At 39.9% G+C, this 27258-nt stretch overlaps 1 protein-coding gene across 1 annotated transcript in view; it reads left to right on the plus strand.

The window, feature by feature from the left end:
* LOC120742314 (protein kinase C-binding protein NELL1-like) overlaps positions 1-27258 on the plus strand; it is a 287587-nt gene that overhangs the window by 242064 nt on the left and 18265 nt on the right. The window contains exons 15-16 of the mRNA XM_040045578.1: positions 7339-7434; positions 22138-22278. Coding sequence (XP_039901512.1) covers positions 7339-7434; positions 22138-22278 — 237 coding nt within the window. The remainder of the gene's footprint in view (positions 1-7338; positions 7435-22137; positions 22279-27258) is intronic.

Below are 27258 nucleotides of genomic sequence, written 5' to 3' on the forward strand. Positions count from 1 at the left end.
AACTCCCACTGTACACCATTTGAACAGAGCACCACTTTCCTGAGTCACCTGATGATTTGCCAGAATCAATTAGTGGCCAGCTGAAAGTCTTGTTCCATCCTAAACCCACTTTCATAGTCCCAAATACTTACCAAGCCCAATAAGACTCTCTTAGGCTAATGGCTCCCATCAGCTATGGTGCCCACCATCAGGTTTGGTGATTATCACCATAACAAGCATCAACCACCCTTTGGTTAATATGGAGATCCAAAACATTGTCCATTGAGTCTCAATAGTCCCAGCCTCACTTGAAATTTTATTGAACTACTGCTGGAGGTGGGAATTGAAGTGCTCACCAGGACCTGCACCAGATGCTCCCAGCACAACCTCTCTAAGTCCAGTATCCTCCCCCACCAACTGATACATCTCAGTTGATATCCAACTCAGGTGATCAGTTGGTAGCTCATTTCCTCACTTCACCCGAATGTCCAAAGCTTGTGACCGCAAATCTGAAGAATATCCAGTGAGTGGCAGTTCTCTGGGGGAAAATGCAAAATTAGTGATTGACCTGCACTAAGGTGTCCTGGTCTCAAATGCACTTACAAACACCCTGATGCTTGATCAGGTGTCCCTTATGGACAAACTGTGATTGGCACAAAGGCACAATAATAAAACAACACTGGAGACTACATCAAACAGGCTGTTTTTCTCAATTGCGCCCTTCCAGGTCTCGATATTATGCCCTGTGTGTGTGTCTCCAACACAAGTCTCCCGGTGGAGCACTCTCCAGTGCCCTGCTCGGTAAATCCAAGAAGGCAGGGTTCTCTGAACTGTCATTCTCCACATAAGCGTAAATGACAGAACAAGAGCCAGAGCCAATTACCCCACCTAAAGGTTAGGGAAGCAACCCTCCCATCCAGTGGGGAACACCCCAAAATATAGGCAGCAAACTAAGGGGATACAAGTATGCCCACCCCTGCCCACCCCTCTGACGGAGGGCAATGAATGATTGGAGCACAGTCCAACTCATCTTCAGGGATCTGAAGAGGCACAGGGACAGATCATAGGCCCTGTGTTGCATGATTATATAATTATTTTCTCTTTCTCTTTACATGCGGCATTGCAGCATGCAAAATTAAAAGTACTGAAAATTAGATATTTCAAATATGATAATTATTTAGCAATTTCTTACTATGACTTCATTATCAAAAGGCTAACAATGTTCTTATCAGTTTTCATTTTTCTGTCATAGAATTCCAAAGCTCGCCTTTCCCCTTTCACACCTACTTGAATTTGTCGAGCATTCATCTTTCTCAATGATATTCCTGCTCCTAATTCAGAGATGGAACCTTGGACACCCAACGACCGTGAATATGACTGTTAGCCACGGCACAGAGTGGAATGATTTCATTCTTGCCACCCACTGGAAAGCAATCTAGGCCTGTAATGGGAAACTCAAATAGCAAATCTGTGGGTATAAGCATGTCTTGAGAAGTCACGAGTCAGCAACAGGCTCAGTTAAGCAATGAGATAGTTTAGCAGGAGGTCAAGAGACTTACAATTAAAGGAGGGCACTTTCTTTCTTGGAGCTCTGGGTCGCTGTGGTGGGTTCTCATAATGAAATGTAGAGGAGGCAATTAAGGGAAGAGCTGGAGAGGTGGAAAAGTGGAAAAAAAGAAGAATTTATTGAATGTTAAAAAAAAAGGAAGGGGGGGGGGGGAGAGAAAGATTATGGAAAGAGGTGAAGTGTTCGTGAGATACTTTGTATAAACCAGCAGTGAGACTAGAGTTTTAGAGGCTTGAGAACTGAACCTTCAAACAGTAAATATAAGGTTTTGGTGTCAGAAGGGAGGAAAGGGGAATCACTTTCTGCAACCACAATCTAAGGAGGTGGCACAGGGTACAATACAATTCTACTGCTCTTCTTTGTCTTCTATATGGTGCCATTCCATTGAAATGGGATGTTCCCTGCTGTTTGTTGAACAAGAGCGACACATTGCTATTCTTTTCTCAATCTTATTCGGAAATGGAAAACCATCAGTACCATACATTATATGTATGGTGCATGTAGAAAAACAACAAGAGCTGTAAACAACTGGCTTCTCATCTCAAAGAACGCCTCCAAACCACAAGATCTATCAGGGCAAATGGAAAAAAAAAAGGCCTCGAGCAGACCTTCCCAAAGTGTGGGGCCCGCCCCCTAGGGGGGCGCAGAGCCATGGCAGGGGGGGCGGTATGAAAAGGAAAAAACAAAACGCTTGGACACTGCTAGCACGCGGCGCCCACAGAAACGCAAAGCAGGAGAGGAAGCATAGCTGAATATGTTTCCAAACCAACTTCATTCTAAGCCAAAGACTAGAAAATCTGGTGAAGCAGATCTTCCCTTTGGTTTCACCTGCACAAGTGCCAAGGTAGGTCTCCCCTGCAGAATTGATTTTCCCTTCATTGGGAGCAGTGCTGGGCTCTTCAAATCACGGACAAACAGTATCCCACATTCGTGATTTTTAGTTCACAAGCACTTCTTGTAATGACTAACTACTCTTGACATTCTAGAGATGTTAGCTCTTTATACAGTAAAGTTACAGCTGGATACAAATAATATCAGGCTGATCCTGCCACGATTTGTTCCCCCGGTTCAAATCACGGACAAACAGTATCCCACAGTTGTTTATGTTTTTAAACCCATTTTGCACAGAGAGGCATTTTTTGAAAAATGTATTGATAGCAATGTTGAATATTATTACACAGGAAAAAAACAACTACACGTAAAATAATCACACCGTGACGCCTCTGCCTTTCTAATTGGAGGGACAGTAACTGCGTGTAAAATCTGCAGATTAACAGTATTTTGTCTCTATCTGCCATTCTGCAATTCATCTCATGCAAACAATAACGTGGTGCACAGCGTGACGTGAAAAAAGGCACATACCTTTGACGTTGTGTGACGAACTCTGTATTTCTCGTCCACACGTAAACGCAAAAAAGGAGTTTTAAAAATCTCAGTTTCCGGTGATTCGAAACGCCGTTTGCGTGTGGACGAAACAGCTTTTTTCAAAAATACCTGTGTAGGTGTGGACGTACCGTAAAAGATTTAGTAGTTTATTTTATTACTACCTGTAATTTATTGCAGATTACTTGTATTTGCTTAATTGTTTACTAAATGTTTGAGGTGTAAAATAAACCGCAATGGAGCAAAATATGGGTGTGTGTGGTTGGAGGATGTGTTAGTGCGTGTGCGTGCGTGCGTGTGCGTGCGTGCACGGGGGGGGACGACGACATTTTTCTTGTAAAACAAAGAGGGGCCCAGCAAAAAAAGTTTGGGAACCACTGGCCTAGAGCAAGATGTACCTCCAGAGAAAAGTATACAGCCAAGTCCTTACTGTCTTTTAGCACTCCAGTATACCGAAGATGAAACCACACCCACCTGTCACTGAAAAGCTGCTGTGTTCTTAATTATACATAACGTTAAGCCTCAATATAATTAAAAGGGGTGAATTGTGTAAATGTTCACTTTCCATACAGCTGCCATGAACAGGCAAATAATTAGCTGTAGAGACTGTAACAGTTTTTTTTTAATAATAGGCTATAAACATGTGCTCTAAAAGTGGCCGTTCTAACACGTACTTTATGGTAATTGAGTCACATTTAGTGCCTCAAGTAGTCACTTGATGAAGTGTAGTTTTCAGCAATTGCATAGCAACTTAATTTTTCAGCCTCAGAGGTTTCTCATTTTATTATACTGCATTTTTTTTAAATGGGAATCACTGACAGGTATTGCTTTAATTTTTGGGGGCTGGTACTGTGTTTCACTCAAGACAGCAAAGTCTTACACTAATCTTATTCTTGTTATAATATCGGTTTATTACAGTATATTTAACTTTATCAGTCCTGCTTAAAGGCTTTTTAAAAAATAAAAATAAAATTAAAAAAGTCCAATAGGTTTTTTTCACATTTTCATTCAGCTGTTGGACTGGATTCCACGCATTTACTCATTAACACACTATTACCAGTAAGCATGAGCAAAAGTTCTGGATTAAAAGTTTTAGTGTTGGCTTAATTCATCCAGCTATTTCTTGACGGGAATTAAAATACTGGAGGCAACTTGAAACCGAGGCTTGTGTTTTGGAAAGAAAACTACTGCCTTCAGTCATACAGCACGCCCACTCCCAGTGAAGCCCCCTCATCTTTGGAAGTCATTAGTTCGACAGGCAGGCGGCATTATGCTGATGGCGGTGAAATGATAATTAGAGTTGGAGATAGATTGAGTCAATATAAGTGTAATTAATTTTTAAGTGTGAGGTTTATTAGTACAGAGGCGATCAGGCCACTAATGAGGGCCTGATAGAACTTCTTAAATAGTGCAACCAGATTAATAGCTCTAATAGCTTCTGGCAGTAGAATCTACTTTTATTTATTTGCTGCATTTGTTTGTATATTTAGGCCAACACTGGGTTGATCATTTGTGCTGACAAATGAGCTTTCTGTGTATTCATAAACCAAATGGAGACAAGCTGCTGTACAGATTACACACAGATATTACACTCACATACCCTATGTCTGTGACTTTAAATAGATTTTTTTTCTGCCCATTAAGGCTCATCTTTTTAATCGTGTCATTAATTAAGCTTAGAAATACTTAATGAACTTGCTCAATTAAGTCTGCCCTCTTTTTTTGGTTTAATCCTCGCTTTAAGCACTGACTGACTGTCCTCTCTCCCTGCACCCACCCTTTACATCTGTTTTGTGGAGGATATTTCTCTGCCAGCGCTCCTCAGACATCCTCTTCTCCTTTGTGTTGGTGCTTCACAGTGTGTACACTCGTTGAACAAAATACAGCCATTTCCGCTGCTAGCTTGCTTCTAGGAAAAGGCTGTAAGAATGTTGGGAACACATGCGCTCACATGAGAGATTTCCAAATCATGGTTTGCAGACCGATGACCTCTAGTGTTAGTGAAAAATGATTCTCTTTTAAACTGATATCAATCAGGAATTTACCCTGATATATACCAAGAATTAATTAGGCCAAGAATTAATTAGGCCAAGAATTAATTTTCAATCCACTGATCACTGTTTACAAATGCTGGTGGTTTATTATTAAAAAAAAAAATCTAATAAAAGGCTAAAACATCTGATGATAGCTGTGATTGCATTCCAGCAAATAGCATCCTGGACCAAACTCAATTCATTTGAACTGAATCAGCTACACCAGATGAACACCAATGAATTCTCACATTGCCTCGCCACATAACCCCAGACCACAGTAGGCCATGTCATCAGTACTGACCTTTCATGGAAAACAACGCCATATTATCAGTATAAGCCAGGAAGAACTGTAAAATCTAATAAGCTACCAGTATCTAAAACAAATGCAACCTCACTGTATTAGAAGAACTAACAACAGTTTACTTCAGATAGCTAAATCAGGCAACCTGTTCATTGTGAGTGCCAGTAAGCAGTACTAAATGAATTAGTTCAACTGGCGTTTATGGCATAATTAACAAATTCATTTAGTATGACTCGCTCTGAAAAATCAAGTCATTCAAAGTGCTGTGACGTCACAATGAACAAGCTGCCTTAACTGACGCAAACTTAAATGAAGGTAAAAAGTTTGCATATATCTTTAATAAGTGTCAGCAACTTATGACGTCTGTCAAGGAGGTTGTGTTTTTGTAGTCTTTGCGTTTCACTGGTAATCTGTAAATGCAATAGCTCAAAAAGTTTTAAAGGAAATTCTGATGAAACTTTGTAGGGGTGTAGAGTGGGGTCATATTAGTAAATCTATTAAAATTTGACTTGCATCCATCAAGGTCTTCAGGGTCAACTTAAAAAGCCTTATAACTTGTATGTGTTGCCAACATATAGAAAGAACCAATGTAAAGATTTTAAATATGATGTCAAATTTGACCTCTGACCTTTCCTTCAAGGTAAATACATGATCTTAAGGCCAACAATAATATAATAATAATCTTATATATAATCTTCTTTGGTTTTGATAACATATAGGCATATAGGGAATGATTTATGGGGATAATAAATGTCACGTTACTTTGGACCTCTATGTCTTGTCCAAGGTCAAATGAGGTCAAAATTCCCATAAAATCTCTTTTATCTTTAAAACTATACTTAAAATCCTACTGCCTTTGTTTTATGATACTCATATATGGGGATTATAAACATAGCATTATAGTTTGCTGCCAAATATCATGTCACGTTTAGCCTCTGACTTCACTTTCCTATTTCACGTCTGCTTTTCTTTCAAGTTAACCCCAAAATGTGTTATACATCTAAAGAAAGTATAGTATTCAAGCAGGGCTTTTTTGAAACAGTCGTGTCAATCTTTTTGCAGGGCACTGGCAAATGATCAGAGTTTTCATGTAAGCACTTGTGTTATATTCTTGCTTGGCACCATGGTGGAAAAGTTATCATAATGACCAAGCACAAAAAAAAAAGAAGTGAGGCAGAAATTCAGTACGTGCTAGGATTTTATCACATTTAGGAACAACAGCAGCTCAGGTGGTGCTGCAGGTTGTCCTTGACACAGATCTCATCCTGATGTGCAGGTCAGCTCCTTGCACAGTTGCCATGTGTGTGAGTGGTTGAAACTGTAAAGTGTTCCTGCTGTTATGTTGATAGATAGATGTGCTAACGTGAAATCGGCCCCATTTGCTAGTCGCACATGATAAGAACACATATTTTCCTTGCTGCATTTTGTACCTTTGCTGTCCAATAGTCAGTAAAAGTGCATGCATCCACTGAAGGATACAGTAGAATTTTTAGTGCCATCTGGTTACTGGTTCTTTAAATGTGTTTCACTTTCCTCAGTCGCTAACTTGGTCTGATTTTCTGAACTGTACAGTAAATGTGCTGTAAAGCTTAAAAGGCAAAAGACAGTCATTTATCCGTTGCTCGTAACAAATTGCAAAAAAATGCAACTTTCTCCTTAAAAGGCAACACAATGTTCAGCCATCCTCCCAGAAATTTGATAGTTTTACAACTTTATAAATTAGCTGCCTTTTACATGACCACTTGAAAGCACACTTTTCTCTCAGATATAAATCTGAGGCAAGGTTACAGTTTTGATCTGTCTTTTTTTTTTGTCTTCTTTATAATGAACAAACACTGCAGCATAAAAACCACCATTTCTAAGCCCGTGTGAATGGTGAGCGTGAGTAGTCCCTCCCAGAACTGTTAACGCATCTTGTAAAGATAGTCAGGGGAGCTTTTTGTAGCGTGTAATGCTTTTACAACATCACAAAAACCGCAGGATTTCAAAGGCTTTTCTGTGGCTGTGCTATTCGGGCCACAGAGGGGGGAAAACACAAAAAACTGAACTAATACATTTTTGGTTTCTCTTTCTAGCCTTCTGTGAGGAGGGATGCCGAAGCGGCGGGACCTGTGTGTCTCCCAACACGTGTGTCTGTCCCTCGGGATTCACGGGACACCGCTGTGAGACAGGTAAGACCTGAGGACATCACCTGACCCCTCACCTCTCATCTGTCCAGTTTGTTCAGCCGTCTGTCCCAAATAAAATCCGACACGAGCATCACGTTGTTTTTATTGACTTTCAGGAATGACATCGGCAGGATGGTCATTAGATGTTTTCTTTTCCTACTTCACTCTACACACACACACACACACACACACACACACACACACACACACACACACACACACACACACACACACACACACACACACACTTTCATGTTCTGGCTTTAAAGTGTTGTTTAAATTGGACACTGCAGAGATTGAAGCTCCCAAGAGAGTCATAGAAAGAGTCAGCTAATTGTTCCCTACCCTCCTCTTCTCCTTCCTTCCTCCTTCTTCCTTTCTCCCTCTCCTTTTTCACTCTCCCCATCATTTCCCCCAGTTGTCCTTCCTCCTTTCTTTTCTTTCTTTTCATTTTCTCCTCCTTTGTCTTCTAACTTCTCTCGTTTCTCCTTCCCTATGTCTTTTTCCAGTTTTATAAGCTACTTCTCTTTACCTCTTTTGCTTCCTTTCATCCTCTGCCCTCCTTCCCTGACCTCTTCTTGGCTCTCCTCTGCTTGCTCATTTTCTCCTTTCCTCCTCCACCCTTGTCCTTGTCTTTCTTTTTACCCCCCCTTCCATTTTCTCCCCAGATTCTGTTCCTCCTTCCCCCTTGTTCTTTTTATTCCTATTAGCTTACTCCTTCACCTCTCTTGTCCATCTATCTCTACTTACACAACCTCTGTCTTCCTCTCGCTCCTGTCCCATCCTCCCCTATGCCATTAAACCTCCCGTCTCTGTGGTCTAATTTCGCTGAAGTGATCAACCTGCTCACATGGAGCACAGGAGTCACGGGTCAGCTATTTGTAGCATGTTGCCATGGTTTCTCTTTAGATAGGTCAGACAAAACCTTCATATTTTTACATATTGAATACATCATTTGTGCTGCTGTCAGTCAGCCTCCTAATATGTAAGTGTAATGCAGAGGAAGATTCTCTTTGCTGTTTTATTTTGTGTGTGTGTTATCTTCATCACACATTTTAGACCAGCACCAGTGTCTTGAAATTAAATCCACACTGTGCATATTGAACTGATCAGACTTAATTAGGCTGTATAGCACATCTTCATTAGGAGGGAAAAATGTATGGGCATGATAATTTAACTCATTCCAAGTCTAATCTCAGAAAGCAGCCTAACTCTGCAGGCTCCAAACTGTAGTCAGCTACTCATGAGGATAACCAATCAATTAAAAATAAAAGTTTCAAGACCAGACAAGAAAGAAAGGTATCGTGCTTGAAATCATCAAAGACAGAGACACTATTGGTTTGATTTCAAATATTCATTTTATCTATTGAAAAAAGGCTTAATTTGTTTCCTGCACTGGGTCTCCCCTGGTGACGACCAGTCTGCTGTTTCCAGCTTAAAAATCGATCCCATGTTCTTTTAGGACACGTCTCTCCCTGCGATGCTCTGATCCAGAGTATACCCTTACTGTTTGGTCACAACATCATTCTCAGATACTCCCCGAAGATTGTGAATCAAATGAAAAAAAAAAACAAAAAACATACACTTTATGAGCCAAATGTCTCAGTACACACCTGTGTAGCATCCAATCATTTGTTCAAACAAGAGGAGGCAAGACATGTTTCTGGGTTTAGAGAGAAAGGGGACTGTGCTGTGTCATACATCTATACGCTGTACCACAGCTTAAAGTCTGGACCTCATTAAACATGTAAGGCAGGCTTAAATTTCTACATGCAGATACAGATACTCGGGTTGCAAAGACACCGGAAGGTAAGTTACACAAAAGAGAGACATCACTGCGTGCCACAGACTGATCCTCCACTTTTTTCTCTCAAATTCATAACAATCATGAATCTACTAAAAGAATAACTTCCATCTCTATGACCTAACCACAGATCTGAAAAGGAATGTAAACTGAAATTCAAATAATATTGCCTGCAACATGTTTTTTATCAGCTCTGATTTCGATGTTACATAAAATTACTGAAATATAAATTTCCACATTTAATCCATCGTCTGCTATAAGAGCACAGAATTGCTTTAAGAGCATATGGAAGTAGCTGGGCACACATTCGATGATATGCAGAAATGGACAGCTGGTTAATGGGATGAAAGGTCTTGCAGGTCCGAAATGCCGAAACATGATTTATTTTCACTACATTTTAGTGTATTGACCATGAATAATTTTGTCTCTATAATATTGAACTTTACTCAGTTTCTCTATGGACTCTATTATATTCAATTGTTAATCAAATCAGTGTTTTTAATTTAGTTTCATTCATCAGTGGTATGAAGAAATCAGTTTGATTGTTAATGTATATCATTATGAATTGTTTGAAACATGCAATTTTTCTATGTAGAGTCATTTAAATGTTCTATTGGAGGTGCACGTGAGAAGGCTTTTCATTTTTGGGGGGTATAGCATGCAGGAGGTAGGACATAGGACGACCACTCGTGCGATGCAAATTACTTGCAGTGTTCTGAAATAGGCACAAATCAACACAATTAGACATCACACAGACGTTGTACTGGGGGGCTGGCAGGTTAAAGACTGTTTAATTCTTTTCCCCATAAAGACATTTGACAACAATGCTAGTAAGCGTCCAAGGGGGAAAGTGTTTAACGGTCTTTAACCTGCCAGCTCCCCAGGACAAAGTCTGTGTGATGTCTAACAGTGCTGATTTGTGCCTGTGTGAAAACAGTGCAGGTAATTTGCAGCTCGCCAGTGGTCGTCCTTTAAGTTTTAGTTGATTCTGCGTATAGCATTCATATTAAGAAAACATGAACAAATGCAAAGTCCATTGAAAGTACTATCCCTGAAGATCCTTGCACTCCATGTGCAATATACAAAGACAGTATGAAATAATCTTAGATGTCATGTACATACTGTACCTGAACAGGAAGCGGTAGAAAAAAAAGGGAAAACCTTTGCTCTCATTTGGAACAAATTCTTCTTGCTTTTATTGACTAAGGTGGTTGCTGGATTGTGTGACTTTAGAATTGAGTGCATAACAATGTTTGTTCTATCTAAAAGGTTTGGGAAGAAAGACTCATCTTTGTATAATAAGGACAGTTCTCTACCTGCAGGTTATAAAAACCTGGCAGTCCTTTGAATGTTTTTTATGTTTTGTTTTTTTTCTCACCAGCCTCAGCTGTGTGGGTGTAAAGTTTGCTTCGTCCCAGTTTCGGCCTTTTGAGTCTCTAGCTTTGTGCTACATATTTGTCATGTTCCATCACTGGCACTGGCCTGTGGTGTTCTCTGAGCTTAAAGAGTCAGTCCATCTTTAACTTGAATTTTTTGACTTTGTGTTCATGTCATTCATCCTTAAATTTTTACAAATGCATTTTGAAATAAAATGCCTTCGTCTATGCCCAAATTTCTCTCCTTTATAGAGCCGAAGACTGAAGTCAGTGTAGTTTTGATTCACTGCTCCTTCTTCTGGAATTCGTTTGATTAAAATTATTATATTAACCCTTGCTGCTTTTGCATCAGGAGATATATTCCAGATTTTATCGCATTTTTAGTCACATTTTTTCTTATAATTTACTCCTCTCACAGCCAAATCTTCAGCTTCAGATCTTCATCTTCAGTGAGTTAACGGCAAACAAAGTCACCACCTGTCTCATTTAAATTATTAACTTATTTTCCAACCCCTTAAATTTGTAGCTAAGGAGGAAAAAAATTCATATGATTTCCTGTAATTCTTGGCTCTGAAGATTTGAATCATTGATCTGGTAATTGGCAGTCATTAGCATGCAGGACATGTTTTGAAAGGCAATCAGGCAGAAACTAATTAACTCCCCTATTAACAGCATCAAATATCTATCAGTTAATTAACGTGGCAGTGAAGCTTCACAGCCGTGTTCTCCAAGAATGCAATATTATATGCAATATTATACAGTATCTCACAAAAGTGAGTACACCCCTCACATTTTTTAAAATATTTTGATGTATCTTTTCATGGGACAACACTGAAGATATGACACTTTGATACAATGTAGTTAGTATACAGCTTGTATAACAGTGTAAATTTGCTGTCACCTTAAAATAGCTCAACATACAGCCATTACTGTCGAAACCATTGGAAACAAAAGTGAAAATGTCCAAATTGTGCCCAAAGTGTCAATTTTTTTTTTTATTCAATTTAATTCAATTTTATTTACACAGCGCCAAATCACAACAACAGTTGCCTCAAGGCACTTTATATTGTAAGGTAGACCCTACAATAATGTTTGGCAACAATTATTTTCCAACACTGCCTTAACTTTGTTGGCCATGGAGTTCACTAGAGCTTTACAGGGTGACACTGCAGTCCTCTTCCACTCCTCCATGATGACATCATGGAGTTGGTGGTTGTTAGAGACCTTGCACTCCTCCACCTTCCATTTGAGGATGCCCCACAGACGCTCAATAGGGTTTAAGTCTAGAGACATGCTTGGCTAGTCAAGTACCTTTACCCTCAGTTTATTTAGCAAGGCACTGGTTTTTTTGGAGGTGTGTTTGGGGTTGTTATCATGTTGGAGTACTGTCCTTTGGCCCAGTTTCTTCAGAATGTCACAGACAGTGTTGGCCAAGTTACCTGAAAAAGGTAATTAGTTACTTTATTACTTAGTTGCTTAGTTACTTTTTTAAAACTTTTTTTAAACATTTAATATTAACATTGGAGCACGTTTGTGCAAAGGCTGTCTGCCTTTCCAGTATTCAGCTTTCAAGAACTACATCTTACTTGACAAAATCTCCTTTTGTGAAGCAGTGTTTGCAGCGTCTGAAGCTCATTATTATCTCTGAATCCATTTTTTATAAGAGAAATATTCCAAGTTGAAACTCCGGCTGAAGTTGAATCGGTAAACATTTGAAGAAGCTCTTAAAGTCTAAGTGCTGAAAGGCTGCGAAATTAATCTTCCATGTGAAGACACCTTAAATGTAAATGACAAGAGGAGTGAGAAGTGTCGGCTGCAATCTCGCCGTTCAGAATGAGTGAAGTATTTTCTGATCTCCAACATTATATTGTTATTTCAGTTCTGTTTGTTCCTTTAACTGTATCCCCATTCACCTCTGCGACCGTTTCACAGCCTCAAAACTCAAAGTATATGCTATTGTAAATGATTTTTTTTTTAAAGATGGAAACAGTGGATGTAGGGAGGAAAGATGGAGATAAAATACTTTCATGTCCTTACAGTGCTGTCTGGGTTGCTGGAGTTTCCCCTAGAAGACTTGCCATAGGCAACGTGTAAGAGGAGTGCAGAGGGTTCTTGTTTTACCTCTGTGCATGACATATTCTCTGTCACTGCATTTCATTCTCAATCTGTCTACCCATCTGTTGAACTCTCTTAGTATCTGTCTCTGTTTCTCATGTACATCTGTCTCTATCTTCTGACTCCACTCCTAACTCGCTCTCTGTTGCCCTCCCCTTCTGTGCAATAACGCTGCTCCACTGACAGTCGTCTGTATACTGTAGCTCAATGAGAGGTTGAAAACATCTAAATATAAAGCCAGCGGGAAAAGAGATGATCTTACTGCTGATCTTTTCATCTTCTCCCACGTTGATGTGTTCTTCGGGGCTGCCTGTCTTTCTCCAGTGGGCTTACATAGCTGCCACTGATCCACATTTGGACCACTCTGATTTTACTTTCTGAAAGTCTTTACACCAAAGGAGTCAAAAACATAACAGCCAACCTAGGAATGAACTCCCACTTCATATATATTCAACTTCATTGTCAAAAATAGCATAGTTTGACTATGTAATGTACTAGAGTATGTTCTGCTGGAACAGAGCTGACAACTTCTGTTGTCACCAGTGTGACTTTATAAGAGAAGCAGCAGAAACAGCTGTGGGTGAAAACCAACCATGCCAGTGTCACTATTCAAGGTTTATGGTCCAATATCTCCTAAACGTTACATTAACCTCTAAACAACACATGAAGATTAGGTTAAATTAGCTAGAACTGAACCCCCGCCATTCATACTGAAGCCTCATTTTGAATAAATCACTGTAATGATTACATGATGAGGACTTTTTCTGGAGTGTTTTCACAAAATTATTGATTCAGACTTAAATGTTATTTAGGAAACAACTTTGGCAATGAATGCTTCATGATCGCCAGACATTGCTGAGCAAACACATTTTGCCTTTGGTACATTTAGGGTTAAAAGATGCTGGCATCTAAGTAAGACAAGTCTGTACACATGCAGGTAATATATAACTACAGTGATTTTATTTAAATGTGGCTTTTGGGTGTGCTGTAATGAAGTCAGGAAAAAAGAAGAAAAAACTACAATAAATGCAACCATTTCCAAATTGCTGACATCTGACAGTTAAGAAGTATCAGTATTAGTAGCAGTACAGGACAATGTAAAGTTAGCAAGTTAAACCACTTAACAGTTTAATTGGGTGAGTATGCTGACTGCTGAACCACTGCTGAACCTTGTACACCAGACAGTTACAGCGGTTGACAGGTTCGATTTTTCCTTAGCGCCTCGCACCCTTTACATAGGGACTTTTAGTTCCTTTGGGTGAAGGTTTCTGGTCACAAGCAAAGCGATGAGCAAATTATAACTTTGTGTCTTCATGGGTGACATCATGCTCAAAATCATGATCATTATTAGTGCTTGTTTTCGGTATTTTGTGCTATGCTTGTTTATCATCTGTTGTGTATTATGCATGTTAGGTTGGCTGACTCACGACTACAGAACTAATTACCAACGGGTACAAATAAAGTAACCTGAACATGAACTTGTTTAGAAGTGCACACATGGACAGCTGTGAGCAACAAGGATGAGTAGTTGTTGTTATTATGCTATTTCCTGCCTCACCTGGAGTTCCCCTGGAGAGCAGATGTATAGTTGATGCCATTGTAGCGTGGTGTCTGCATGAACGGGGATTACATTGAGCCTTGCAGTCACACTACGTTCACATAATTTATATTACTCAAACCCGCGGGCTTGCAGAATATAAACTACTCCACAGCAGTTCTTTAAGTGACAGGCTAAGCTCTTGTGTGGTCAGTCCACTGCTCCCTTAATCCAACATGCTGTTAGCTTTAAGCACCGTTACTGGTCACGGACCATCAGGCAGCAATGAACACAAACTCTGGTTGCTGTCTCTGTCTAAGGACACATTAATGTTAATGCGCCATGTGACATTTTCCATGATGTTGTGTTAGTAGGTTAGTAGGGCTGGAATAGCTGTAATTATGGAAAGCTCAAGAGGCCAGAGGATTCTCTCAAGTGCTTTGGGATTATTTTAACTACAGTATGTTTGGGTTAATTCCAAGTTTTCTATCTGAGCTAAAGTGCACAGCTCTTCACAATCTGTGTTGTCATAAAGTTCTCATTACTCACCGGGAACATCCACACTGGGCAGAAGTGAACTTGTTTGTATTGTAATAGAAGGAAACAGAAGGAAAGGAAACATGAAATGCAGTCTGCTCTCTTTTTCTTTTTGTAGCTATAACAAAGATTTATGGGGTATATTTATGTGTGTACTCCAGCATATTGCAACTCATACAAGGTCATCTGTCCACTTCACTTCCACAGACAAAGAGAATGGAAGGCTTCCCACACTAAAGCATACTTGTAGACACACAAGAGCTTCAATATAGCTTTGTAAACTAGTGTACTGAGCATCAGGAAATATTGAGTGTGCGCAAATGAAATCAGGTTTTATTATAGTTAAATAAAAAAACTTGTTAGGCAGGTGATGGATGGCATGTTAAATAATGTGTGCTTCCCATAAAAACAACCACAGAGACCTGATTTTGCTTTGTTTACAATTGCTTCTGTGAGGGAGAAAAGAGTCTAAATTTCTTGGGAATGGAGCAAAGGTCCTAAACTGTAGGACAGGCTAATTCTGAGCTATGGCTAGGATTACATAGTTTAAAAGGTTCTTGTTAAAACCTGCTAAAGGGGATAAGTTACCTTCCCTGCTTACTGTCTAAAATCTAAACCTGCACTGACTAGAAATAGCAAAGGATTTGGGCAATTCCCCGGGGCAACAGTTCACACAGAGGTAATATGTCTGTGAATGCCATGGAGACAAATAGCTGGCGATATTTGGTAAAATATTATCTTTTACAGATTGTGTGTTTGTCTTAAGTCAAATGTTTGTTTTCTATGGGATTTTATTTATTTATTTATTGCCAGTAAACCTCTTAAGGAACTCTCAAGCAAAGCCAGCCAACTTTGAGGTGATGCTGTCTTTTCACAGATATAGATCCAGTTGCTGAATAAAGAGGCTCTTACCAAAATTTGGATCTGCTCTAGAACATACATTTAAAGAGACAGAAGCTATCACACAGAGGTTAACACTTGCTGGGCCTTAAAGTTTTCAGGAAAGTCCTTCAATCACTTTGGCAGAGTTCATTTCAAAGCTGCCTCTTTGTGCTGCCTGTGAGGGCTTCTTTTGTATTTGCCATATAAACAAACTAGGGAGTAAAATAGATCACAAAGAATGATCCAAAAACTAGCAAAATCAAAACAGTAAGAGAAAACCAAAGGCAGGGCAGCCAGGGGAATGAAGAAACACAGACTACATATACACACCAGGGAGGGGGATAATGAGACATGAGTGAACTGAGTAAAAACAATCACATAGGTGGGAAAGGGAACACAGGGAAGTTAAAAACAAAAAAGAACAACAACATAGAAAAAAAACAGAAAGCCACATGATGAAATATTCTTAGCAGGACAAAAGGCCCCGGGGCAAACCCAGGACACGCTTGGAACGCCTTGGTGTTCCCTCGAACAAGCTGGGGAGGTGGCCGGGGAGAGGGAGGTCTAGGCTTCTCTGCTTAGGCTGTTGCCCCCACAACCCAGACCCAGATAAGCGGAAGATGGATGGATGGATGGATAAATGGATGGAACAGCTTAAGGAGATTTTGTCCTCAAGAGAACCAAATACAAATTTACAAAAGACAACATAGCCATGAACTTGACTTTTCATTATTGATTATTAGTATAGCCTGTCCTCATCCAGCCAAAATTGTACATTTGTCACTGACAATAATAAAAATATTGGAGGCTGCCTATGCTGCCCCTCAGCCACCTATCAGCTACACCTCGGATATCGATTTCAAAATCCTGTTTTTGAGTTGTCGTATTCAGAAGCTCGGGTGTCCACACCCAAATGTGACGTTGCCATGTAAAAATAAGGCTTACATTTCTCCCATGCTGCAACAAGGGGAAAATCATTTTTAAAGTCATTTTTAAATGTGAAGATGTTGAAAACAGTGAAATTACAAATCTGATAATAAAATAAAAAATAAAGTACATTTCAAATTGACCTTGCCTGTACTCTAGTGTCTGAATTTGATAATTGTATTTACCATAAAAGTGTTGATATCGTATTTTTTCATTTGGAATAATTTCGTAATCCAATCTAATAATAATTAAATCATTCCACATGACAATATATATAACAGAGATGACCGAAAAAATATGCAGTCTAGATGGGTAGTGGTCAGTTGGTGATCATTTTGTTCTTTCTTCCTGTTTCCTGGAATTAAAAAAACACACACACAATAATAGTGTCCTAACACACATGCTTTTGAAAAGGTGATGATGGCAGTAAAGCTTTTATCCCATTGTTGCTGTTCTTCTTGTGTCCTCCTCATTCTTCACACCTTGATGTTGAGAGTCTGTTTACAACAACAATGTCAAATATGGAAATAATGAGCTTAGTGCATATCATGAAAACCAAAGCCCTACACATTTGAGGAGTTTGCGTGTGTTGGGTGGCATGAATTGAATTAGAGGTACTTGTTCTTTTTTGACAAGCCTCATAGTAATTTACCAGGATATGATGCGTACACTAAAGACGTCAAAATACAGGCCGAGCTTTGTAGATAACAGGAAATGAAAGACAAAGCTTATTCCTTCATTTAATTGAAAATAAACTTGTTCCTTAGTCACATCAGCGAATTCAAGTTGGGCTGCTGAAAGACACAGTGACAGGAGAAAACTGAAACATTACAGAGAGAAGGAGAAACAACATATAAAATATTCAAGTGAGACATCTGGAGACACGTTCAGTCTCAAACATTTGTTATTTCGCAGAATACGTGATCGGCTGTGAGTGACAGGCAGTGGGTTTTACACGCCGTGTGACTCTGTTATCGTAGCAAGGTCATTGTAGGAACGAGCCTCACCAAGAAATGTGTTCGGCAACTGTAGTGAGGCCTGAGCAGAGAGGTTGGGGCACTATGTTTCATTGCTCAGCCAAAAAAAACACAAGTTTAAAACATATTAAACACTCGATCATTCCTGATGATCCTGAAACCTCAGTTATAACCTGCTTCCTCCTAGCTCATAGTATGTTTGGGTTTTTTTAAAATTAAAACCAATCATATTGTCACCGAGCTTGATGCAATGGCCATTTATCCCGACTCTGACTTTGTCATGTAACTGAAGCAGATTGTGATCAGTGCCTTTGGATCAGTGCCTTTGTTCTTGCACAATACCTCAATTAGGAGTTGAGAGCATGTGATTTGACCTTGATCAAATCAGCACCGCTGTGCATGTAATACGAAATCTGACTCTGCTCTTCTCAGAGAGAAATCCCAGTGTAGATAACCTCTTGAAGAGACTTTTAAAACTAGAAATATTTGTCCCTACTGGTAACAATGTGAGGTTTTTGTCATCTTCTTTTATTTTTTCTGTATTTTATTCTACTGGAAAACCTTGGGTCTTGACATTGATATGCATATTTGCCAACTTACCAAGAAGCAGGATATTGCACCCTGACACATTGCAATTACAAGTCAACCCACATGACCTGATGGATTCTCTCCCAGTGCTCCAGTGCTAGAAACTACAAGACAATCTAATGTATCTGGGCTGCTTTGATGACATAAATGGGATCGCTCCACTATACAGTGCAGGTGGTTTGTTGTTGTGGCTGATCTGTGAATAGAATAGATGGATGACGAGTATTGCTTTAGTGTCCAAACTACACTGCATACTGTACCAAAGCAATCAGTCAGCCTTTAAAGAATCTGCTTATTTGCACTCTTTTGCATACCATCAGTTCTCCTAGCAACATTGCTATCAGTGCAGAATATTTAAGAAACTTTTTCAGACTTTTCTTCCTCTTCTAGCAACGGATGTCAGCTTTTGTCAAATAACATCTTTGCCCTGTAGCCTGCAACGACCACTACCAGATTGTGGTCTGCCCATTGAAAATCACTGACCTATTCAGTGCATAGCTCACTGATGCAGCACAGACAGAAGTGACACTTTCTTCTGTGTCACTTCTGACTGTGCTCCCTGTGTGCTGCAGCACTTTGGATTCCAAATGAAATACTGAGTTAAATTTAAACTTTATAGCCATAGCCAGTGAACGTCACAGATGATACTTTACAAAATCCATGTCGGGAGGAGGTGAGGGTTGATGGGAAGGTCAACAACTTTGGACAGCGATGCATTCACTGATTCAAGGTGTTTCTTTTAACCATGATAATTACATAACCTAAACAGTGTGTTTATTATAAAATCAAGTGCAGCTCTTCAAGGGAACAGAGCAAACCACAACATCCACTAAAGCAGTTTCTGTCACTGTTGATGTGTAACTCACAAGTATTCATTGCATTACCAAATTTCAAGTACAAACTATGTCATAACTATGTACAAACTACTTTTCTTGCACCATATGGACTTTCTTTCTGTCTATGTCTATGTAGGACTTTATTGCTTGTATTGGACAAGATGACTAATGTCATGAAAATTCAACTGACTGGCCCCCAGTTACCATGTCTGTGTTGTTGCTGTGCTGTCCTAAAATACATCATTCTTAAACCATACAATCAATATCTGTATAAATACTTACCCTGCAGAGAAACTCAAACTAGGTGGCATAATACTGTTTGAGACTGACATGTTTCTATGCTCCGTTTCCAAACCAAGATGAAAAAACACAGTTAGGTATCATATTTTTTTGTAACCTTGTGAAGAAAATGAGCTTTTTGTTATTCAAATGCATTTTTAAATTTAAATAGACAATAACTATGGGAATTGGGAGCATTTCTAGCCAAAGATGGAATAAAAAAGACTTCACATGACTCACAGTGTAACTGGAAGTATTTTTTGTTGCGTGGAAAGACATTTTGGAATACGTCCTTTGTCATCAATTATGGAGCAATATGTTGGTAAGCAATGCTGGATTACTGTTATTAAGAAAGCAGACAGCACTCTTGCCTGTTATTTGTGTACTCTAGATTTTTCATAGAGGGTATTATCTTTTCAAATCCTTTTCCATTACGAAGATAAGCATGTTTACTGATGCAAAACAAAAAAGGCTATTCCATGAGGTCCAGTATTAATGATACAGAATACTGAGTTCTAAACTATATATGTGAGTATTAAGCATAAATGGATTTCAAATCTTTCTGTGATGCTAATTCACACTTTCTTTCCAGTGTTTTTTCCAAGGGCCTTTAATTTGAAAACTAACTGTCTGTTTTAATCAGTGTGGCTATGCGTGTGTATAAACAAATGATTTGAGTGCTTGGGTGGCTCTGCGTGGACTTTGTTTTTTATGGCTTTCAGTGAAAAATGGAAAATGGAAACAATACAAATCTGGACAAATGATTATACTCTGACTAACCAAAGCCAGGTCTTAAACTATATCTGTCTACAGTAAATAAAAATATGACATTCTTTTAAAAATTCCCCTGTGGATCCAAAAACAATGTGCATAATTATGAAGCAGTTACCTAGTTTTGACAACACACAGTCGTTGAACATATGCCCCCTCGTGTACTTGCACAGTGCTGCTCTTTCTTTGGAGGAGTCTGCTTCTCTCAGCCACCAGTCACTTCTAATATTGGGTTGTTTAAGTGAGATGTCAGAGAGGGAATCTTTTGGTGTAACTTTGACCAGATCTTTGACCTGAGAGGCGGGCAGAGGGCAACCCTCCCAGCAGCTGTCACGTCTTATTACCTACAGCGCACCAGGCTACAGTGTTGATCTCTCCTTGTGTTTATACACCAGTAAATATGTGTGTGGTTTAAAGTCCTGGGCAAGGTGTGTACTTTCACAACAGGGCTGGAGCAGTGCAAACATGACCGTTGTTCAAATACCAAATCAATTTTTTTTAATACCGTTTTTCTTGTTACAGCATGTTAACTATTAACCTTAAGCACGGTGGGATTGGTGGCATTTCAGCATACTGAAGTCAACAATGCTATAACAAAAATCATCATAGGCAAGATGTCACTTCACAGTGTAACTGTGTCAGACAGATAGATCCACTGCAGATGGCAACATCCCGACAAGAGCTGCAGTTTAGCCATCTACAATTTGGCTAAACATTACAATTTTTCCCTAGTCAAACTCACTCGAATCCTTACACATGCCCATTTTTCCTGGTTCTAACACATCAACTCTGAGGACTAAATGTTTACGTGATCCCTAAAATATCCCACCCACTAAAAGCAGCCAAGAGATAATTAGTTATTCAGTTCTCGTCAGTGGTCATAACGGTATGCCTGATTGGTGCAATGTATTATGGAACGATCTGGAGGCCTAACAAATTGAACACAATATTTTTCATGATATTTTTCATCCAAGCCATCCTGCTAAAAAGGTTCACACACCTTTTTATCAGGATGAACAATGGATTGCCCTGCCCTGTCACTGGCACTCTTATATGGAGCAAAACTGTTTGCACTTTGCGCTTCCCCTTAATCACAGGCTTAATCTGCAACACTATCAGGCTGAACAAGACAAAGCCCAGCAGATTTCAGAAAGTGTGGATATTGACTTATTTTGATCATATTACCCTACACCAACAAGTCATGCATGGAGCTGCACTGATACATTGACATGCAAGAAACAAAATCCAAGTTTACAGTCAAGTAAGAGCTGCAAGATGAAGCACTGTATATTTGCCACTTACTTCTATTACAAGCCACTTTTCTGACACATGCACTACACAGGCAAGTTAGTTTTGGATGCCCAGCATTTTCACTCAGATTACTTGCACATATAGGTGACGCAGCGGTTGCTAAGGAAGTAGAGCTGCTGCTCAGTCCCCGGCTCCCCCACACGCAGGGCCTCAGGTTCTTTTCTAAAGATATGTTTCTCTTTTTTCAAGAAATATTGCCAACTGTAATTATCGTCATGTACTGGTAAATCATTTGAGTTGTCACATAGTGTGTACCTCCTCGAGTCAACTGTATATCACTGCTGGACTTGGGAAGATATTTAGGTTGTTAATTTTTACAGTGCAGTGCTCACACCATAAATAATGGATCAGAGAGATGTACTCTCCCAGGAAGGTGCAAAGACCTAACACCTCTGGGGTGAGCCTCTGTATGCATGCTGCACACCAGAGACAAAGTGTGAATGAGCAAGGAGAAGAAATAGAAAGGGGGGAAAAAAAGTGCGCTACTGGAAACAACTCTGCAGCCAAATGGTGTGATTTCTAAGAGACTTTGATCCCTGCTGCGGCAGACAAGCTGGAGATGTGTTTGGCTGTCTAATGTGGGCATCCGCTGACCCAGCTCTGCTGTCGCGGCAGTGGTTTTGTTCTGATTGGCTGAACCGCTGCAGATCAAAGAACAGGCAGAACATCAAATGACACAAAATGAGCTGAAGTTTCAGGTTTGCGCTTGTTGCCAGGAAAATGTTTTGACTGACAGTGATGTTGCTGCGTGTGTTCGTGTCCTCAGATATTGACGAGTGTTCAGAGGGCCTGATTGAGTGCCACAACCACTCCCGCTGTGTCAACCTGCCTGGCTGGTACCACTGTGAATGCAGAAGTGGTTTCCATGACAATGGATCCTACCTGCTCGACGGGAGCTCCTGCATCGGTGAGCATACACTGAATTGAAACTTATCACTACTGGAAACATCACCTCCTCAGCTTCTGTGTGCCCGCCACCTAGCAGCTGTAGACTCGTCTCTTTTTCTCTGTCTAATTATACTGTTACTGTCTATCTTCCATCTCTAAACCTAAGCACAGAATGCGATGTTGTGTATTGGTTTAGCACATTTGTGTTTGATTTACCATGCCCTCTATGGGACAACCAGTCTAATTGAAGGTCTTGTCACCTTTAAAGCTCGAGATCCGACCGCTTGGTGTAAGCTATTCATGGGAACACATGTCGGCCTTGTGCCATTGTTATAGTTTTTGTGTTGGGGGAATTTCGCCAGCCAATAACAAGGAACGGTATTGGCATTTTTGTGCTATTTGCTTTTCCCATGGCTGAACAAAAACAAAAGTTTATTTTTCCTAAATTTTGAGTGGTCGGGTGTGACTCACACTTTAGTTACATAGGTTACTGTGAGGCTATTTCATGTAGAAGGTTGCTTTGAGCTAGTGTTTAGCAGATTTACACTACATTGCCAAAAGTATTTGCTCATCTGCCTTCATATGTATATGACTTGACTTGTAATTAAGAATGGAATCATTCTTAATCCATAGGGTTTAGGAGGTTTAGGAGTGTCTTTATGGGAATTTTTGACCATTCTTCCAGAAGCAGATTTATGAGGTCAGTCACTGATGTTGGACGAGAAGGCCTGGCTCACAGTCTCTGCTTTAATTTATCCCAAAGGTTTTCTGTTGGGTTGAGGACAGGACTCTGTGCAGGCCAGTCAAGTTCTTCCACACCAAACTTGGTCATCTGTGTCTTTATGGAGCTAACCAAACTGTTCCCACAAAGTGGGGAGCATGAAATTGTCAAAAATATCTTGGTATGCTGAAGCATTAAGAGTTATTTTCACTGGGAGGGGCTGAGAACAACTACTTAAAAAAGAAACCTACCACAATCCCCCCCCAATCACCAAACTTTAGATTTTACACAGTGCAGTCAGATCACAATACCACACTGGAATTGAGAGGGACCAATTCTTTCACGCATGTTTTTAGAAGCAGTCTGCATGCCTAGTTGCTTAATTTTATACACCTGTGCCCATGGACGTGACTGGAACACATAAATTCAATGATTTGGATGGCTGACTGAAGACTTTTGGCAATATAATGTAGCTAATGTTTAATTTGATTAAGATCACATTTGTTAATAGCAACAGAACTTGAGTAAACAGTAGCTGCTCGCTGATTCCCGATCCTGTGACATCAGTGCCTCATTTTATGTTTATTTCCCACATTCTTCCTTTACAAGAACAGAAGCTCAGATAAAAATATTCTCAAAAAATTCAAGCCATTGCTTTGCTTTTTTTTTTTTTTTTGCCCATGCACCATTGCAGAGTGTAATAGGTGTAGCGAACAGGATCGTTTGGCTGAGTGAAATGCTTTTGCCTTGATTTAACCTTTAAATCATGTTGCAACATCAGCAGTCTGGTTTGATTTATTTACTTGAAGAAGAGAGGCACGATTTCAGTAGATTCCCTTCCAAGAGAGTGAGTTTCACTTCAACTCAGTTCTGAAGGAAAGCGATAAGAGAGATGTACCAGAAATGTCAGACTTTAACCAACAACAGCTTTGCATCACATTAACACACAGACTGAACACCCACCTCATATTGCCACACTACAAATGTTTTGCCATTATGATGTCATATTTGCTCATTCAATTAGTGATTAAATCTTTTCATGCACAGTGACTTATAGGTCAGCACAACCACCTACTGCAAATATAATTCATGTTGGTCTCCAAAATACAAATAAAAACTTGAAATATCTCAAATCCAGTTTTTCAGGTTTTGCAGTTTTGTATACTTTTGCCAGGTATTTAGACAGTGGAGTGAAAGTGTTATTTCCCTCAGTGGTAATATTAAAGGAAAAAATGACTACAGCTATCTGCTTGGTATCAAAAATACAGCCCATATAATCTTGCAGCTCTGAAATGATGGTGGCTTGGTTCTACGTGGATATTGGCAGAGAGCTTACATCAGCTGCTGTGGATCGTGATGGTTGTTGTGAATAAAGCATCTGGAACTGCTGTAGAAAATCCTTCTTGCAATATAATCCACTTCTCCACTCTGGTTCTTAATTTCAACACATTCCACAAAGCTCCTTCCCTAAGTGCGCTGCTTTTTTTTGGTGTCATAATTTTTCTTGTACTTCTTGTACTTTCCTGTAAGTAGTACTTATTTGATCAAGTGTCTAGTGGCACAACAAGAAAACACTGTGTAATGAGATGTCTTTATGATAATAAGATGCATAAATATGGTTGATTACCTTCATCTAATGGTCTTTAGTTACTCTGATGTGCACATTCAGTCATGAGTCTTCAAGCAAGTCTAACTGGATGTTAACTTTCTTGTGTTCTGAGGCTTTATGACTGGGAATTTGGTGTATGCAGTGGTGTGATTAGTGAAAGCACTTGTGTTGCTTTCTAGGCTTCATAAATGTGGATGGTACATGTCGGATGCATTTGAGTGCATGTTGGAGAGATAGTATATCCGCCACCTTTTCTCCGCCCAATTTACAGTATTAGGCTGGAAGCCGGCAGGGGAAATAAGTACAAATGACATTTTAACAGGATTTTCCCCCTTCCACAATATCCTTCCAACAGCCCTTCATGAGTCAACCGAACATAAAGTAGCATTTTGTAATAAGAAAGCCAGCTCGAAGCAGGGAGCAGCAGTACTAGTCAGTTAACCACGTCGTTGGCTCTGTGTTTGCCAAGAGCATGTCACCACCGCACAGGGTGTTTCACCCTGTGCAAGTTACTCCTCGTCATTATTTTTTTACAGAATATCCAACAGATTAACAATAAAGGTTTGTGGGAGCAACAGTGTGGAGATGGAAAACTTCAAAGACTTTTGATGAACCAGCACCCTCCTTAAATGAAAATCTATGAGATATGATTGCTCTCATATTTTCGTACACAGAACTGCTTTTATGTGGATAGCTTCTCATTCACTTGTTTTTTGTTTTTCCTTTCACTAGCCACTGAGATCTATGCATAAAATGCCAAATCCTGTCCTTTTACTGATATTGGGTTAAGGAGGTGGGAGTAGGACTCAGAAAAAAGGAGCACTTGGAAAACACTTCAGAGCTCAATGGGGGGAACAAACACTCATGATATCTAAACTGACATGGATTGAGTAATGTGATAGGAACAAAAGGATGCTACATTGTTTGATGGAAATGGAAATGATCAACAGAGGGTGGAATTCAAAGACACCCCAAAAATCAAAATGAAAAAATGGTGCAACCCTTTCATGTCTGTCACATGTGCTCAGGGTGAACCTGCTCTCATCTGTGAGAAACACAGGTCGCCAGCGGTGGACCTGTGCTAATTCTGATATTCTACGGTTATGTGGTGGCAAAAATAACTCAAGTGGTAATCAGTTGGAAATATTCTGTGTTTTGGCCAAAAAGGAAATTAGGGAATTATACAGTGTTGGTGGATGTGTGCCCTGTGAAAATGGCTTGTATGAAAAGGACGTGTCACTTTTTTTTTTTTATAAATAAGTGTTTTGTTGTAACGTTGGCATTAATTTCTGTTTTTGAACGTAGAGCAAATGACTCAGCTGCTCTGAGGGCATCCTGCTGTGTGACACATGGATCTACAAGAGTGTTTTATTTGTGAAGCCACTAAGTGCACTCTGCCTCAGTTTGGGCGTGAGAGGGCCATTAATCAGCTGTCACACAGGCGCTTCAAACACATCCGCATAGTCTGCCTTCCTCTCTGTGTCATATTGTGTTTTCTCACGATAGATTTCACTGCATTCTTAGTTCTGTGTGTTGGCTTGGCTACACCACATCGCGATGCCCCAGGCAAAACACTGTATAGTGTTGCATTGTGCCACGCAACTCTGCTGTGGTGAGGCTGTGACTGAAAGCTGCATGGGCTGCGTTTTGACAGTCGTTCATTACGCCTAATGCTTTAGGGGGAGACAGGTGGCTTTAATAAACAGATTGTGAATAAAGATGAGGATAATACCGCATAAACTCGCACTGTCTCCCTGCAAGACAGGGTTTCTGCATCATTTTCCCTCTCTCTGTGGTGTACGTGACCTTTTCCATATGGACTGCCTGGAGACATACCAAAGAAAAATAGTGTAAATACTAAAATACCCAAGCTTTCTGATGCTCTATAATTACCAGCATCTGTCAGTGGGATTTAGTAATTTGTGCGCTTGTCGTAAATGTGTGTTATCATGTACATACACAGGATTAGTGCTTTCATGTGTAACAGCACATTTAACTGCGAGTGTAAGTTCTACATGTGATTGGCTGTGCTCAGATGGTTACTCTAAAGGGCCTTTTGTATTTAGTCGTCTTTCGTAGGCCACATGTGAGAGCAGGCTTCATCTGTGAGCAGCAGCTTGTGGCTGAATGTGGCGAATGTAGCATGAAGAGCATTAATCCTCCACCAGCAGAGGTACAGTGTGTCTGACTGGCTGATGGGGATTTCATTTAGCGTATGCAAATAGTCTGTTGCTGGCACAATAAATTCCCGACTGCGCCGCTTTCTGATCTCTATCTCTCTGTATCGTTCAAACTTGATACTGCAACCAATTAGAGCGCTATACATTAAGCAGTGTCACCATTGTTGGGGATGATTTGGCAACAGGCACTGGCCAAGATTCATGTATCCACACAAAGCAGGTCTGCCCGCTGGGTACCACTCATCATTTTCCACCAGCAGTAACATAAATATATGTTGCATGGTGTTAACAGTCTGAGCAACTTGTGCCAGAGGTGCTAAAAATGTCAGTGTAACACTCCAAAGGTACAAGTCATGTGTTTTTGTTGCTTTAGTGTGTCCTTTGATAACATTACACTCTTATAGCAAGTTAATATTAGCTTGTAAGCACTGATTGAGGTAGCAATAAATCGCCTTACATTTGTTTGGCTGTGTTTTTCACTCACAATTC

The sequence above is a fragment of the Simochromis diagramma genome, unplaced genomic scaffold (assembly GCF_900408965.1).
Source record: "Simochromis diagramma unplaced genomic scaffold, fSimDia1.1 OVJJ01000079.1, whole genome shotgun sequence".
Classification (NCBI taxonomy): Eukaryota; Metazoa; Chordata; class Actinopteri; order Cichliformes; family Cichlidae; genus Simochromis; species Simochromis diagramma.